We start from the raw sequence: 18,018 nt of genomic DNA on the forward strand, positions 1-18,018 counted from the left end.
TGCTCTGGAACAGTGTAAAAACATCTTTAAACAGGGGGGGTCAGAAAATATCTTGACATGAAAGACTCAGTGTCCAACCACTGCACTACTCCTTGTTCATACTGTTAATGATCAGGTAGTGTCATGTGTTTCAGACTGTTGAGATGCACTGTCCCTGTGGGAATGACTTTGGTCTCTCCAGCCAAAAGTTGTAGGTTCAATCCGAGGTTTGATCTTCACCTCGTAAAACCTGAAATGTGTCACTTGCATTTACAATGGACTACTGCCCCTTAATCATTCTGTATCATCCATGTGCAAATTAGATCTTTAAACATTAAGGGCTCTAACCCTAACCCTAACCCTAACGCAGGTGCAGTGGTAGTGTCCCCGCCTTTGGGCTAGGGGGATTCACATCCCGTCTGCCTCTGAGGGGTTACCGTAACATCCCTGAACAGTGTGATATGATGAGTTAGCGGGAGATGGTTTTGTCATTTGTAATGTCACTGGCATAGTTCGCCAAGAGGGCCAGGCTATTGCTGTGGGCACACCTTTAAATCCTACCATGGCCACTGATGGAATTTAAATTCAATTGGATAATAAAGTCTGGAATTTAAAACTGACTGTGATAATGATCATCAGTTGTTGTAAAAATTCATCTCTCACTAATGTTCTTGAGGGAAGGAAATCTGCCGTACTTACCCTGTCTGGCCTACATGTGACTCCAGACCCACGGACAATGGGGTTGACTCTTAACTGCCGCTTTGAAATGGTCCAGCAAGTCACTGACTTCAAGGCCAATAAGTGACAGGCAATAAAAATTGGCCAACTTCACACGCATCCCATGAAATAATCTTTTTTTTTTAAAAAATCTGGAGTGTTGTGCATGAGACTGTAATGAAAGCAAAGTTTTGGGAGGAACTTGATTGGATAAGTACATGAAAGAAAATTTTTTGAAGGGTAGTGGGGAAAGTGTAGGGCTTATTTTTCATAGAAACTAGCACAGCTACTGTGGGCTGAATGGCCTCTTTCTGTACTGTACGATCATTGACCCACTTGTAAAAGTAATAACAGCAAAGGCAGTGCAATAAACTGTAATTTACTAAACTCGGAAACCTTAGCTGCCCATCAGGGACTAATCCATGTCTCAAGACTTCACTCTCGTGCTGTTCATCTCAGATTTATTTTCTCCAGATACCAGGCACATTTGGAAAACAAATTTGTAATTATACCACCAGGCACTCCTCCTGTTTTTGCAGTTCAGCAGTGTTATACTCCCACCCACCATGAACAATTGACTGAGATGCCACAATCAGTTCATAGCGCCCAACCCCCATGACATCCAGTTCAAGGGGAGTTTGCAGTGAATCCTCCCCCTCTCTCTCTCTCTCTGCCTGTCAGTCCCTCAAACACTCTCTCCCTCTCTCTCTCTCCCCTACCTCCTTCTCACTCTCAATCTCTCTCCTTCTGCCTCTCAGTCCTTAAATCTCTGTCCCTCCACCTCTCAGTCTCCCTCTCTCCCCAACTCTCTTTCCTTCCTCCCTCCCTCTCTCCCCTTGCCCCTTCCCCTTCACTCTGTCTCTCAATCTCTCTCTCCCCCTCCTCCTCTCATTTTCCCTTTCTACCTCCCCTCTGTCCCCACTATCTCTCTCATTCTCACTCTCCCCTCGCCTCGTCCCCCCACCTCTCTCTCTCTCGGTCTCCCTGTCCACCCCCTCTCTCTCCCCAGCTCTGTCTCTGTCCCTCTCTCACACCCACACCCAACACTCCTTAGTTTGACAGGTTTTGATGTTTTTTTTATTCCTCTCATCACGGTGTTAGATTTATGACATATTGTGAGAGTCCACATCTGCAAGTGTTTGGGGAATTTGCCCAGGATCGCAAAAATGTGCAAAGAATTACAGCATTAACAAATCGCACCTGTTCCTGGTTTTACGATTGTCGAGAAGCCAGTGCCTGCTGGAGCTAGAATTCAGCTGCTGATGTTTTCTGAAGAATTTGATGCTGTTTATGAGAGAAAAAACAGAATTTTTTTCCCCATTTTTGAACCCAGTGTCTACATCAAACATTGCACAGCACAGGGTTGGATACAGAATGAAGCTCCGTCTACACTGTCCCCATCAAACACTCCCCGGATAGGGTTAGTATGGGGTTAGATACACAGTAAAGCTCCCTCTACACTGTCTCCCATCAAACAGTCCCAGGAAAGGGACAGCATGGGGTTAGATACAGAGTAAATCTCCCTGTGTTCACTCCCCAGTCAGTGTATTCCTCTCTCCCTTTGTCTCTACTTGTCCCTTTGTGCTATTTTTCCACTCTGGTCCTCACTGTGACCTTTCTGACTCTGATTTTATTCTGAAGTCTGCATCACCAGCCTAAACATTGGCAGTTGTTCAGCAACCTCAATGTGTGCTCCTACATCTGAGCTCTCAGTGACAAATCCTGCAGCTATTCCTGGAATAAAGAGCCTCTAGTGTTCCTGTCTATCTCCCAGGAGTAGAAATGCTGGCAGTTTCTTGAATTCAAGTTTCGCTGGTTCTGTGTAAACTATAACCCAGGTCCCTCTGTCCATGTTGGGAATGATCACTATCTTAGAAAAATAGAAAGGTAGAAAATAGGTGCAGGAGTGGTCCTCGAACCTGCACCACCATTCAATACGATCATGCAATCTCAGTATCCCATTCCTACCCTCTCGCCGTACCCCCGATCCCTTTAGCTGCAAGGGCCATGTCCAGCTCCCTTTTCAATATCTAATGAACTGGCCCCAACAGCTTCCTGTGGGAGAGAGTTCCACAGGTTCACAACTCTCTGAGTGAAGAAATTCTTCCTCATCTCAGTCCTGAATGGCTTACCCCTTATTCTTAGGCTGTGTAACCCGAGTTCTGGACTTCCCTAACATCAGGAACATTCTTCCCGCATCTAGCCTGTCCAGCCCCATGAGACCCGTTCCCCCGCCCCCCCACTTATTCTTCTAAATTCCAGTGAATACAAGCCCAGTCAATCCAATCTTTCTTCATATGTCAGTCCTGCCATCCTGGGAATCGCTGCACTCCCTCAATGGCAAGAATGTCCTTCTTCAGACTAGGAGACCAAAACTGCACACAATACTCAAGGTGTGGCCTCACCAAGGACCTGTATAACTGCAGCAAGACATCCTTACTCAAATCCTCTTGCTATAAAGGACAGCATGCCATTAGCTTTCCTCACTGCCTGCTGCACCTGTATGCCAACCTTCAGCGACTGTTCCACCATGACACCCAGGTCTCGTTTCACCTCATCTTTTCCTAAACTGCCACCATTCAGATAATAATCTGCCTTCCTGTTTTTGCGACCAAAGTGGATGACCTCACATCTATCCACATTATATTGCATTTGCCAAGTACTTGCCCACTCAGCTAGTCTGTCTAAGTCACCCTGCAGCCTCTTAGCTTCCTCCTCACAGCACTCACTGCCACCCAGCCTAATGTCATCTGCTGATTTAGCAACGTTGCATTCAATTCCTTTGTCCAAATCATTAAAGTAACTGATGAAGTCCCAGCACTGAACCCTGCAGCATACCACTCGTCTCTGCCTGCCACTCTGAAAAAGACACGTTTATACCAACTCTCTGCTTCCTGCCTGCCAACCAGTTCTCTATCCATGTCAATATATTACCTCCAATACCTTGAACTTTCATTTTCCTTACTAATCTCTAGTGTGGAACATTGTCAAAAGCCTTTTGAAAGTCCAGATGCACAACATCTACTGATTCACCCTTGTCCACTCTACTGGTCACATCCTCACAAAATTCCAGAAGATTTGTCAAGAATGATTTCTCTTTACTGAATCCATGCTGACTAGGACCGAGTCTGTCACCACTTTCCAAATGCTCAGTTATTATATCCTTAATAATTTTTCCCACCACTGATGTCAGGCAAACCGGCCTGTAATTTGCCTGCTTTCTCTCTCCCTCACTTTTTAAAAAGTGGGGTTACATTAGTTATTCTTCAGTCCATTGGAATTCTTCCAGAGTCCACAGAATGCTGGGAAATGATCACCAATGTACCATTATTTCTAGGGCGACTTCCTTAAGCACGCTGGGATGCAAATCATCAGACCCTGGGTTTTTAATCCCTTCAATATCCCCGATACCATTTCCTGACTCATAAGGATTTCCTTTAGTTCCTCCTTCATACTTGACCCCTAGCATTTCTGGAAAGTTATTTGAGTTGCACTTAGTGAAGACTGAAAAGCATTTGTTCAGCTGGTTTGCCATCTCTTTGTTGTCCATTATGAATTCACCTGATTTTAACTGCAAGGGACCTATATTTGTCTTCACCAGACTTTTTCTTTTCACATATCAAAAGAAGCTTTTGCAGTCAGTTTTTATGTTTTCTGCAAGCTTACTATCATATTCTATTTTCCCCTTGCAAACTAAACCATTTGTCCTCCTCTGCTGAATTTTAAATTTCTCCCAGTCCTCAGCTTTGCTGCTTCTTCTGGCCAATTTATATGCCTCCTCTTTGGCTTTAACACTGTTCCTGATTCCCCTCATTAGCTACGGTTGAGTCACCTTCCCTGTTTTGCTGTTATGCCGGACAGGGGTGTACAATTGTTAAAGTTCATCCATGTGTTCTTTAAATGTCTGCCATTGCCTATCCACCATCAACCCCTTAAGTACCCTTGGCCAGTTTATCCCAGTGAATACATGCCTCATACCATCAAACTTAGCTTTCTTTAAGTTCAGGACCCAATCTCAGATTTCACTGCGCCACTGTTCTTCTCAGTGAAGAATTCTACCATATCATGATCACTCTTCCCCAAAGGCTCTCACACCACAATGTTGCTAATTAATCCTGTCTCGCTACACAATACCCAGTCTAAGACACCCTGCTTTCTAGTTGGTTCCTTGACATATTGGTTCAGGAACCCATCCCTCATACATTCTAGGAAATCCATCGCATTGCTACCAGGTTGGTTAGTCAATCATACCTAACACCTCACCACTTAGATGTGGACAATTGTTATTGGCAGACTGTTCGCCTCTGGGGGCATCGCGGCTGGCTTGATCCTGTTTTCTTTATTCTTTCCCGAGATGTGGGTGTCATTGGCTGGGCCAGCGTTTCTCCCCCATCTCTAGCTTACACTGAGAAGGGGACTTTATCCAATGTTTTTTGCCTGATCCTGATCTAGCAGCAGTTAGCAGAGAGGCTAAACACTGCCCCAGCTGGAGGTTAACCCGGTACCTGACGGCAGTGTGAGGGACACTGCTCCCTTACTCCCTGGAGCATGGGCGGAGATGTTTTCCCATTGAGAGTATTTCTGTTGCAGCTTATCACAGCATGCGAACACCCCGGACGACTATGAAGTTTCGTTGTTACATGGGAAAGATCGGTGACTGTTTTGCAGACAGTGCAATGTTGCAAGAAATAGGAGCAGGAATAGACCATTCAGTTCATTTAGCCTGCTCCCCTATTCAATACAGTGTGATTCACCCTGAGCTTCAACTTCACTTTCCCACCGACTCCCCAATTCCCCTAGACTCCCCAGGACTAATAATCTGTTGAACCCAACTATAAATACCTTCAGCAATAGAGCTTTCACAATCCTCTGGGTTAGAGAATTCCGCAGATTCACAATCCCTAAGTAAAAACATTTACAGTCATACAGCATGGAAACAGACCCTTCGGTCCAACATGTCCATGCCAACCAGGTTTCCCAAACTAAACTAGTCCTATTTGCCGGAATTTGGCCCATATCCCTCTAAACCTTTCCTAATCATGTACCCATTCAGATGCCTTTTAAATGTTGTAACTGTTCCCAGACTGGGGGACTCAATCACTAGGGGTCACAATTTCAAGGTGAGGGGGGAAAAGTTTAAGGGAGACATGCGTGGAAAGTTCTTTACGCAGAGGGTGGTGGGTGCCTGGAACGCGTTGCCAACGGAGGTGGTAGAGGCGGGCACGATAGCGTCATTTAAGATGTATCTAGATAGATACATGAATGGGCAGGGAGCAGCGGGATACAAATCCTTGGAAAATAGGCAACAGGTTTAGATAGAGGATCTGGATCGGCGTAGGTTTCGAGGGCCGAAGGGCCTGTTCCTGTGCTGTAATTTTCTTTGTTCTTTGTTCTTCTTCGTACCTGCATCTACCGTTTCCTCTGGCAGCTTGTTCCATACACGCACCACTCTCTGTGTGAAAAAATAGTCCCTCGGGTCTATTTTAAATCTTTTCCCTCTCACCTTAAACCTATGCCCTTTAGTTTTGAACTCCCTTACCCTGGGAAAAGACCTTGACTATTCACCTTATCTACGCCTCTCATGATTTTACTAGCCTCTATAAGATCACCCTTCCTACGCTCCAGGGGAAGAAGTCCCAGCTTATCGAGCCTCTCCTTGTAATTCCAGCCCTCCAGTCTCATTAATATCCTGGACAATCTTTTCCGCACCCTCTCCAACTCAATAATATCCTTCCTCGGTCAGGGCAACCAGAACTGTACATAGTGCTCCACATCTCAGTCATAAATGCTCATCCCCTTATCTCGAGACTGTCCACCCCAGAATTTTAGATTAACTGATTGACCTGACTGCAGTGATGCCTACAAAGTGTTCCTATTTTTATGGTCTAAGTCTGGAGAGCTTCTAGTTCTTCGAAGACTGTCACAGGATTATTAAAAGCTGGGCTGAAGGGGCTAGGTTATGTGTCTCGCTGGCAAACTACTCGCTCACTGGAGAAGCTTTCTGAGCTTTGCAGTTGAGTCGTATCTCTGTGTTCCCATTAAGTCTAGCAGCTGACAGGAATTCTGTCTCCAACCTCCCTCCCTTCCCGCCTACCCCTCCAGCTCCAACACATTCTAGGAGTGAGGAGCATTGAGATGGTGCCATTGACCAGGCCAGCAGGAGGATCTGACAGCTCCAATCTCACCCTTTCTCCTCTCGGGTTTTGTCTCTCTTGCTTTACTCTGCAGTATTTTCTGAGACTTTTCTGCTCAACTTTGCCTGACTATTCTCGTTTCTCTTTTCTCCCTCCTGTTTGTCCTCTCTTTCCCCACCCGCACCCCCATGCCTCCCTCTACAGTAGAGATTAAGGTAATTAAAGAGCTTCCCTGGCCTCCACCAGTGGGACAACTGGACAGCGGGACTGAAGGGGAGCAGCGGGTTTCTCATTGCCACCTCCTGCAGCAGCACCAGCTGTCCCAGCAGCAGCACCAGCTATCCCAGCAGCAGCACCAGCTGTCCCAGCAGCAGCACCAGCTATCCCAGCAGCAGAACCAGCTGCCTGTGTCTGAAGACACCAGTGGTGGGTCCAAGAATTCAGTCAGTTCTGGTCTAAAGTGTAACTGCTTTAAATGAAGAGTTGGTGGGGACCGAGGGTGAGAGGGAAGTGGTGGCAGTGGGACGGGTGAGATTTGTGGTGGGGTACGGAGAGACGCCGGCTTTGTTTTGGGAGATGTCAGTGTGTGCGGAATGTGAGATGGCTCTGGGTTTTTATATGAACCGATCCATCCCGCTCTCCTGCAGTTTCCTGGAAACTGCAACCCCCCCCCTCCCCCCAACCTCCCCGTGAATCGGTCACAGACCCCTCTTCACCCCACCGACCCCACCAAACACAGCCACCCAGACTCTCCCACACCAGACACACACACCCATACACACCCATACACACCCATACACACACACGCACACACACACACAAGCACACTCTCATACTCACACACTCACTCACACACACGTACACACTCACTCACACAGGCACACTTTCATACTCTCACACACACTCACACATGCACTTAGTCACACATGCACTCACTCACACAGGCACACTCTCATACTCACACACACACACACACACACACACACACACACACACACTCTCATACTTAGACATTCACTCACACACACACTCTCTCTCTGTCACACACACTCTCATACTCACACACTCACTCCCACACACTCACTCACACAGGCACACTCTCATACTCACACACTCACTCCCACACACTCACTCACACAGGCACACTCTCATACTCTCACACACACAGACATTCACTCACTCACACAGGCACACTCCCATGCTCTCACACACACACACGCGCACACACACAGTCTCTCACACACTCTCTCTCACACACTCTCATACTTAGACATTCACTCACACACAGACTCTCTCTCTCACACATACTTGTACTGACACACTCGCTCACTCACATACACACTCTCACATACTCAGACACTCATACACACACTCACTCACATATACACTCTTATTCTCACACTCACAGATGCACACAGAACACACACACTCTTGCACTCACTCACTCACTCACACTAATACACATAACACACATTCACTTACACTCATTCATTCACACACAGACAGACACACACTCACTCTCTCACACACGTACACACACACAAATGCTCACACATGCACACAAATACATAGACACACACTCACACGCATACTCACACACACATGGCTGCTTGTTCTGTGATTGGAGAGTAAAGGGTGCCAACAAATTATTTTGCCCCATTTTGTCTCTTCCTCACGCCCCCCACCGGCAGCCTTCAACTTTGATGTGTTGCATTGTGATCATGATATGTCCAACAAGGTTGGATGTTGACAGAGAGATAGAGAGAGCTATTCCCACTGGCAGGGGTCTGTCAGTAACTAGGGAGCACTGTTTTAGGAGAATTGGCAAAAGAACCGGAGAGGAGATGAACATTTAAACACATTGGGGTGATGATGATTTGGATCACACTGTCTCAGAGGGCAGCAGAAACTGACTCAATATTCACTTTCCAAAACAGAGTTGGATAAGCGCTCAAAAATGACAGGGCTTTGGGGAAAAAGCAGGGGAGTGCGACTAAGGAGAGAGCTCATTTGCAGATCCAGCACAGGAACAATAGGCTGAAATCCTCATGCACTGTGTGAGTCTGTGTGATCCCATTGGAGGAGCTGGATTGGACCAATGGGATGTGATTCTTCACGTTCAAATTAAATGTCCTGTCTGAATCACTTGATTGGCTTCAGATTCAATATTTACATTAGATCACAGCCAATTGATCTCAAGCCATTACAGCTAACTAATGTTGATCATTCCTGTGATGAAGCCTTCAAATCCCCATTAAAACCATAAGATTTGGAGTGAGATTGGGGAATGGGGTTCCTCACCCTAACCAACAGGTAATTGAGTTTTGGAGTCAATTTTCAGAGAATGTTAAACTTGCTACTTGTGTTCTAGAAATCTCAGTACTTGATAGCTCACGCACAATGTTGTAAACACCAAAAGTCTGCATATGTTACAGAAAAAATCAATTATCCAGCCTGATCTTAAAATTACACTATCTACTCCAAATGCATTAGGACTCTGGCTGTAATAACATTCCAAATCCTGGATCACAAGCTTGAAATAAGATTTAGTCTGAAAGCACAGTTGGATATTATAATTATAACTAGAAGCAAGCAACTCTGAGCCAACTTCTGTTCTCACCAGTGAGACCCTCCTCTCAATCTTTGTTTTAAAATTCATTTGTGGGACGTGGGCATTGCTGGCATTTATTGCCCATCCCTAGATGTCCCTTAAGAAGGTGATGGTGAGCTGCCTTCTTAAACCGCTGCAGTCCATGTGCTGTAGGTAGACCCACAATGCCCTTAGGGAGGGAATTCCAGGATTCTGACCCAAAGTTCTGCCTTCCATAAGGTCATCATCTGTATTTCAATATTTGTCTCTTCTTTCTCTGCACTTTTCTATTAAACTGAATCTCCTGTTATGTCATTTTCATGTAATAGTACATCAACTTTATAGCAGTAAAACAGGCCATTCAGCCCATCGGGCCCACCGTTCTCCAGGATTAATAGTCTGACCGACTGGTGAATACTTGATGGAATTGCTAAATGTATTTTTCTGTTATGTGACTTGAGCTGCACAAAGGAAATGGAATAGTCTGCTGGGGATTCACAGTTGCCGAAGGGGGGATATGAGACCCTCCCTCTATGTTGAACTGTATACCTAGCTATTCATTCTTCTCTCTTCCCAGTTCTCTGCTGAACGCAAATCCTGAACGATTAATCACTGAACCGTACTATGATTTAAGGGTAGGATGAGGTGGTAGGCCCCAGCTGGAACAGGAATTCAATCCCGTTGGAACAGCATTGATTTGATCCATTAACTAGACATCTAGCCATCTGGGCTAACTGTCCAATCACATCTTCCACCACTCCCCTCACCAACCCAGCCCTTTCCCATCCCTTCCTCCATCAGCTATTTATCCAGCTTCCCCTTGAATGCTTAGCCACTGTTGATGTCAGCCACACCTTCACATAGTGAGCTTGTAGGTGACTAATATCATAGATTCAAATATAAATTCGGGTGTTTGTTTATGGGATGCGAACATCACTGGCTGAGCCAGCATTTACTGCCCAGAGAGCAGTTTAAGGTCACCCAGTTTGCTGTGCGTTTGGAATCACCTGTGGGTCATACCAGGGAAGGATTGCAGGTATTTGTCCCTGAAAGACATTAATGAACCAGATGGGTTTTTACAACAATCGACAGTGGTTACATGGTCACCATTAGTCCAGCTCTTCATTCCAATTTTCTTTTAATTCAAATTTCAGCATGGAATCACAGAAATGTTCCAGTGCAGGAGAAAGCCATTCCGCCCACCTTTCCACATCAGTTCTATTCCCTTTCCTTCTCCCCATTGCTCTGCACACTATTTCTAAGCCAAATAATTATCCAGTGCCCCTCTTGAATGTGCAGGCTAGGTGGACTGGCCATGCTAAATTGCCCATAGTATTCAGGGATGTGTAACTTAGGTAGGTTACAGGGGGATGGGTCTGGTTGGGATGTTCTGAGGGTTAGTGTGGACTTGTTGGGCCAAAGGGCCTGTTTCCACACTGTAGGCATTCCATGATTCTATGATTCTAACATTGGAGCTTGCTGTTCTGGATTTACTAATCCAGTGACATTGTTATTATGCTGCCATCTCCTCCTGAATCCATTTCTCATTTATTTTAGTCTATCTTGTGACGAACAATAAACTGTCTCTGTTACATTTTCAGACTAAACCTGAGTCTGGTTGGTTTGGCCAAAGGTGTATTTTTTCCTTTTCAAGCCACGGTAAATGCCCAGTTAACCATCCCATTTCTTGCATACAGCTCAAGCATGGAACATAAACATTCACCCAGTCCCAGTGTCAAACATTTGCTCGCCATTAAGAGTATTACATGCCACGTTTGTCAAAAACAGAGTACCATTTAACAGGCTCACCAGGAAGTAGAAAATCAAAGTTGGAATAAGAGGGGATTTGATTTGCTTCTGAACAGAGTTGGGGGATACAAAGGGAAGTGAGGCAAAAGGAAGGATGAAAAGATGCAGCAAGACTCTGGATAAGTAGATGCAGTGAGGAAACAGAGCAGTGAGGTGCGAGATTAATAAAGGTGGAATAACAGCCCTCTATCCCCAAAAGAATGCCTACGTTCTACTCTCAATCGAACCAATCAGCACCACAGACAATTCTTTGTGCATCCCTTTGTACATTAGGGCACCCTTTTACAGGGCAGGGCCCTGTGTCCTCCTGTCAACAGCCACATCCTGTCAAACCATAACCTTCCAAGTTCTCCCACATTATGAATCTACCCGCCCCCAATGATGCAGTCCCTATAGTATTAGAAATGCAGAATAAGTGCTTAGCAACGTGCCAAAACAGACCAGAAAGTGATCAGCTGTGAAACAAAATGTTACTAATAGAATATAATGTTTGATATTTCTGGTATTGAGTGCCAGGCCAGACTTTTACCTCAAGTGATGATATTTGATATTTTGGTGAGAGAAGTTGGGTTTTGTTTTAATGTGATTCGCCTTGACGGTCCACAGCAGTACCGAGGGACGGCTGCACTGTCAGAGGAGCTACCTTTCAGGAGGGACTTAAAAGTGTCATCTACTATCTAAGATGGATGTAAAGAATCCTGCAGCAGTGTTTTAGAAGGGCATTGAGGTTACTTTTCTGGTGTCCTGGCCAATATGTATTCTTTATTCACCCAGATGACCATGCTGCTTGCAGGAGCTTGCTGTGTGCAAATTGGCTGCTGCGTTTCAAATATTGCAATAATGTGAAACTCATCCAGTACTTCATTGGTTGAAAAGTGCAATGGGATGTCCTGAGGGAAAAGGCGCTATACAAAAACAGGTCTTTTTGTGTTTTTCTTTCTATTGTTAAGCATGTGGCTTATTTTTTTCCGAACAATGAGCTTGAGAGAGCTAAATTATAATTCAGCAATGAGAAAAGGAAGCCTTAACTTGCATTTTTCTCTTTGATTCTGAGTATTTATTTTTGAATGTAACTTTAAGTTTTTTTTTTAAATAGGGAGTGCTAACCAGGTTCCACAAAGCTTATTTCCAGATGCTGAGTTTTGATTGTGTTTTTTGATTGCTGATTCGCATTTTTAATTTCAGTCAGTATTTTCACATTGAATTTAGCTATGTCAACTGTCACATCACAGTTGCAACCTTGGCCACTAAGTGGCTCTATGGAGCAGGCATCCAATACATCTATGCTAATTCCATCGCAATTCTGTATGTCAGAAAATCCTACATCCATCAGCTGAATGTGAACGAAGCCACGGATAGTTTGCCAGTTAATATTTGTAGTTAGTTAAGACTGATAATCAGTGTATGTAATTAACATTTGTATTGAGTAATGAATTGCAATAAGCATTTGCCATTTTATATGGTTGGTATATATTAAAAAAAAGTATTTCCAATAAATATATGGAATTAGCATTTGAACTTAGTATTGGAAATTAGCATATGTGTTTAATTAGTAATTGTAGTTAACATATGTAATTAGCCCATTTAATTAGTATTTGTAATTAGCATCCAAACCATATTTTGTAATCAATTAGATCTCAAACTTTGGGAAGTGTGGTATTTGGTACCTACAATTCACTCAGTGCCTTGGGTTCCAACATTGTAGAAAGAATAGAAGTGGGAACTTATTCCTGACTGGATTCCCTTTGTCAGGATCTACATCCATCAAATTCTTGACTGCTGTCTAGTGAAGAGACTGGGCCTGGACTGCACCTGGAAATGGATGTTGGTTATGGACCGTGTTAAACTCAACTGTGAGGTCTTCCATGGTCGATTTTTACACCCACATTTTCCAGCAGAGGACAGCAACCGGATGGTGACAGTGGAGTGGCCTGGGCTGTGATGCCTTTTAAAGTAGAATATCCTGACATTCTAAAAACTGAAAGAACCACAGATGCTATAAATCAGAAACAAAAACAGAAATTGTTGGAAAAGTTCAGCAGGTCTGGCAGCATCTGTAGAGAGAAATCAGAGTTAACGTTTTGGGTGGAGTGACCTTAGAAGGGTCACTCGACCTGAAATGTAAACATTGATTTCTCACCACAGATGCTGCCAGACCTGCTGACCTTTTCCAACAATTTCTGTTTTTCCAGCTTGACTTTCTGCCAGTGAGGATTGTCAGGTCCAGGAGAGGAACTGTCATACAGATCTGACTGCAAGGGGCAGAAGCCTGGGGAGGGAAGTTTAAAAAGAGGCATGTTTATAAGCTTCAGGCTGGCTATCATTTACCCCCAGTATCCTGCCCATCCTGATAGCCCATAGCTGCCTCCACTGAAACTGCCCACACTCAATACCCTCCATTGTCCCCTCCTGGCTTCTTCTGCTGATCTGAATTCCTGAGCTTGACCATCCCAAGAGCAAAGCATGACATCCCCACACTGACAGCGGCTGTGGATACTCACTGGTGAGTGGTTTTCATCCACGTGTTGTTAAACTAGTTGGTCTGCTCTGTCTGCATGTCTTTAGGTGTGAACTAACCAGGGTCTCGTTTCCCTTGTTAAACAGTGCGACGTTTTACAGTGTTCTGAGCATGCTAAACCTCCTCCAACAGAGAAAATCCACAATGTAATCCTTTCTCTTAATGGTCTGCTGTAACCATGTGACGCGCACATTCATTTGTATCTAATAAATAATTTATTTTTCATAAAAAGATCTTTCTGCACTTTTCCTGTTGATTTTCTCTTCGACTTGACACTGAATGTTTTTGCTACAGACTGATTCCTAGCTTTAATCTGCAACTTGAACGTTAGAATCAGTGACTCCTAAACACTCTGATTACTACCTGCTTTCTTCCTCACACGGTATTTGGTGGGCCCTTTAAGAGCCATTCAATCTCCACCATTTCCTCTATCTGTCATGTGGGAGTCTTAACTACACAGGGAGGTGAAGGTTTAATGATATAACACAAGATTGCTCATCCAGAGACAGGATGATATTTAAAGGGCCTGAGTTTGAATCCCACCATGACAGATAGTGGAATTCAAATTCGATTTAAAAACAAATCTGGAATTGAGGGTCTAAATTGACCTTGAAACAAAATCTAAAATCCTTGAGGGATTTTAGTCTTACATGCATCGCTTACATCTACAATAGACTGTTACACTGTAATCATTCTGTAGCATCCATATGCAAAATAGTCCTTTAAATGTTAAGGACTCCTGTGGTGATAATGTCCCTGCCTCTAGGCCAGGAGAGTTCAAGTCCCATCTGCTTCAGAGGGGTGCCCTAACATCTCTGAACAGCGTCTTATGATGAGTTAGGGGGAGATGGTTTTGTCATGGTAATGTCACTGGTATAGTCGGCCAGGCTATTGCTGTGGGCGCACAGGTTCAAGTCCCACCACAGGCAGAATTCAAATTCAATTCGATAATAAAATCTGGAATTTCAAACTGACTGTGATAATGATCATCAGTTGTTGTAAAAACCCCAGTGAGTTCACTAATGTCCTTCAGGGAAGGAAATCTGCCATTCTTACCTGGTCTGGCCTACAGGTGACTCCAGACCCACAGCCAACAGGAGCTGGTGGAATTCAAATTCAATTCTTAGATAATAAAATAATTCAAAGCTGATCAATGACAGAGACCATGATGATGATAACAGTCATAGTCATAGAGACATACAACATGGAAACAGACCCTTTGGTCCAACCAGTCCATGCTGACCATAATCCCAAACTAAACTAGTCCCACCTGCCTACTACTGGCCCTCCAAGCCTTTTCTGTTCAGGTACTTATCCAAATGTCTTTTAAATGTTGTAACTGTACCCACATCTACCACTTCCTCTGGCAGTTCATTCCATACATGAACCACACTTTGTGCAAAAACGTTGCCCCTCATTTCATCTCTCTCCTCTCACCTTAACAATGTGCCCCCTAACCTTGAAAAACCCCATCCTGGGGAAAAGACAACTACCATTAACTCTATCTCTACCCTTCTTTATTTTATAAACTTCTATAAGGTCGCCTCTCAACCTCCTATGCTCCAGTGAAAAAACAGTCCCAGCATTTCTCTGTAACTCAAACCTTCCATACCTGGCAACATCCTGGTAAATTTCTTCTGAACCCTCTCCAGTCACCCGGCTATCACTAATAGTCTTTAGGGAAATAAGTCCACCATCCTTTACCTGGTCTGGCCTACACGTGACTCCAGATCCATAACAATGTGGTTGACTCTTAACAGCCCTCTGGGCAATTAGTGACAGGCAGTAAATACTGGCCCAGCTAGTGGCACCCATGTCCCTGAATAGATTGAAGAAAAATTGACTATGGGAGCATTAGCTGCACCTCTCTGCATCTTGCCACGTGCACCCACACCCCAGAACTGCTCAGTAACCATTGCACAAGTCTGGTCTTGTTTCCAGAGCGTTGGGCCATGGACCTCCTTTGGATGGGTCCATGCGTTTTGGGAAGACTATTGGAGGATGGCTGACCAGATGTCTCTCTGGCTCTCTGGTTATTGGGAGGGTTTACAGGCTGACAATCAAGCTGTTCAGTCTCGCTGCTAATGCACCTTTCTGTTGTCAATGCATCCCGGTGTAGGATCGTAAACCTAGAGCTCCTGGCCCAGAGACAGGGACGCTACCCGCTGTACCACAAGATCTCCCACCAGTCCTGTGTATTTGCAAACATTCAAGAAACCGCCAGGGAGTGAATAAGAAACAGGCACTTTACCTAATTCCAAATGAAATGAAACAAGCTGGTAATTTAGCTGTGGAGGATGTGTTCTATAACATTTTTAGCCAAGGGAATAGAAGGGGGAGAAAGTTTAGGGCAAGACATTTAGAGTTTTCTTTAATTCATTCACAGGGTGTGGGTGTTGGTGGCTTGGCTGTCTTTATTGCCTGTCTCTAACTGACCTGGCGAAGTTGACGGGGAGCCTTTGATTGATTCCTTTACAAAATCACAAAATTATTATGGTGCAGAGAGAGGCTATTCAGCCCATCATGCTTGTACCAGCTCTAGTGTCAATCTCTTGCCTTGTCCCCATATCCCTGCTATTACAACCCAACACAAAACGCCCAGTGCCCTTTAGAATGCCTCAATTGAACATTATTGTAGCTCTGATTGTACCTCTCATTTATGCATTTATTTAAAAAGGGAGGGAGATATAAAACAGGTAACAATAGGCCAGTTAGTGTAACGCTTATTATTGAGAAAATATTAGAGTCTATTAGAAAAGATGTAATTACAGAGCATTGAGAAATACATCATAAAATAAAACACAATCAACATGGCTTCATGAAGGGGAAGTGCGTGTGTGTGTGTGTGTCTCTCTCTGTGGATCTTTCTCTATGTTGGTGTGTTTTTCTGTCTGTGTCACACTGTCTTGTGTATGTGTGATTCTGTCTAGCTGTCTGTCTGTTTGTCTCTGTGCGTTTGTCTGATCCTGTTTGTCTGCGTGTGTCTGACTGTATACCTCTCTCTCTGTCTGTGTCCCACTGTCTTGTACATACGTGTTTCTGTCTCTGTGTTTTTCTGTTTGTCTCTCTCTCACTCTGTGTCTCTCTCTCTGGCTGTCTGTCTCCGTGTCTTTCTGCGAGTGTCTCTCTCTCTGTCTCTGTGTATCTGTGTGCATTTCTCTCACTGTTGTGCCTCTCAGATAATTCTCTTTTGTGAAAGTTATTCGATGGTATTGGGATTATATGGCAGAGGAAGGTGGATGGTGAGTGAGAAACAGGAACAGAACTGAGGTGGATATGTGGAAAAGGAAGGGGATGGGGAGAAAAGAGGGGACATGTATAGGAGGGCAGGAATGGAGAGGGATGTAGAGAAGGTGAGACAAGGGGATTTGGAAGAGGGGAGGGCAGAAAAGAGAAACATTATCAAGAACATGAAGTGCGTAAAAATTCCATTCAGCAAAATTAATCAGAAAAGGGCAGCGAATCTCACATAGTGACTGCGCAGACTCCAGTAAAACCCAGGACCTCATCCCATTAACTAAAATGTCAGAGTGATGGGGTCCTGACCTGATGTTTAGAACATGCACAAACCATTCAAAGCCCAACCTTTGGGTGATGATATCATCTGAGCACTCAAACGGATTAAATCTCCTTCTCCTCTCTCCATGACTCCGTGCTTCCATATTCACCGACTGGACCCAGCCGGCATGCAGACTGGGAGACAGACCATCAGCATTCACCAGGTACCTTCTTACTGCGTTCGCATCATATCATCTTGGTGAAATTTTAAAAAAAACCACAGGAAACCAGCAAGCAGATCCTGATCGCAATGATCTGAGGGAAAGCAGAAAAAAGTCTTGACAGAATTGCACAAGAACAGCAAGCTCTGTCTGCCAGCAACTGCAAAGCTGTAAGAAAGAAAACATTCCATGTAAGTAGGATAGCACACAAACCCACAACGTGCCAAAGCCTGAATTGGTGGTGGAGGCAGAGACCCAAAAACTCTTCCTGGATCTGCACCTTAAGTGCTGTAAGATGCAGGCCTATGGGCTGTATGCAGGAAGGTGGGATTAGAAAGGGCAGCTGAGTGTCTATAGGGTCAACATGGGCAAGATGGATCGAATGGCACCCTTAGTTGTTGGAAGATTTCTCTGGTTAACAGCCAATCAAGTTACTGATGACATGCTTCAGAGATAGTAGGAACTACAGATGCTGGAGAATCTGAGATAACAAGGTGTAGAGCTGGATGAACACAGCAGGCCAAGCAGCATCAGAGGAGCAGGAAGGCTGAC

General features: G+C 44.5%; 1 protein-coding gene across 2 annotated transcripts in view; it reads left to right on the forward strand.

Annotated features, from left to right (window-relative positions):
- Positions 1 to 13,911, forward strand: part of zgc:158464 (uncharacterized protein LOC791139 homolog) — a 135,850-nt gene extending 121,939 nt beyond the window's left edge. The window contains exon 4 of one of the 2 annotated variants that reach the window (XM_048617145.1): positions 13,422 to 13,911. In XM_048617145.1, the coding sequence (XP_048473102.1) occupies positions 13,422 to 13,426 (5 nt within the window). In that variant the 3' untranslated portion in view covers positions 13,427 to 13,911. Of the gene's footprint in view, positions 1 to 12,981; positions 13,221 to 13,421 lie in introns of those variants that run through there. The other variant, XM_048617144.1, reaches the window with a different exon arrangement.
- Positions 13,912 to 18,018: the final 4,107 nt, after the last annotated feature.

This window comes from Rhincodon typus, chromosome 36 (assembly GCF_021869965.1).
Source record: "Rhincodon typus isolate 14 chromosome 36, sRhiTyp1.1, whole genome shotgun sequence".
NCBI lineage: Eukaryota > Metazoa > Chordata > Chondrichthyes > Orectolobiformes > Rhincodontidae > Rhincodon > Rhincodon typus.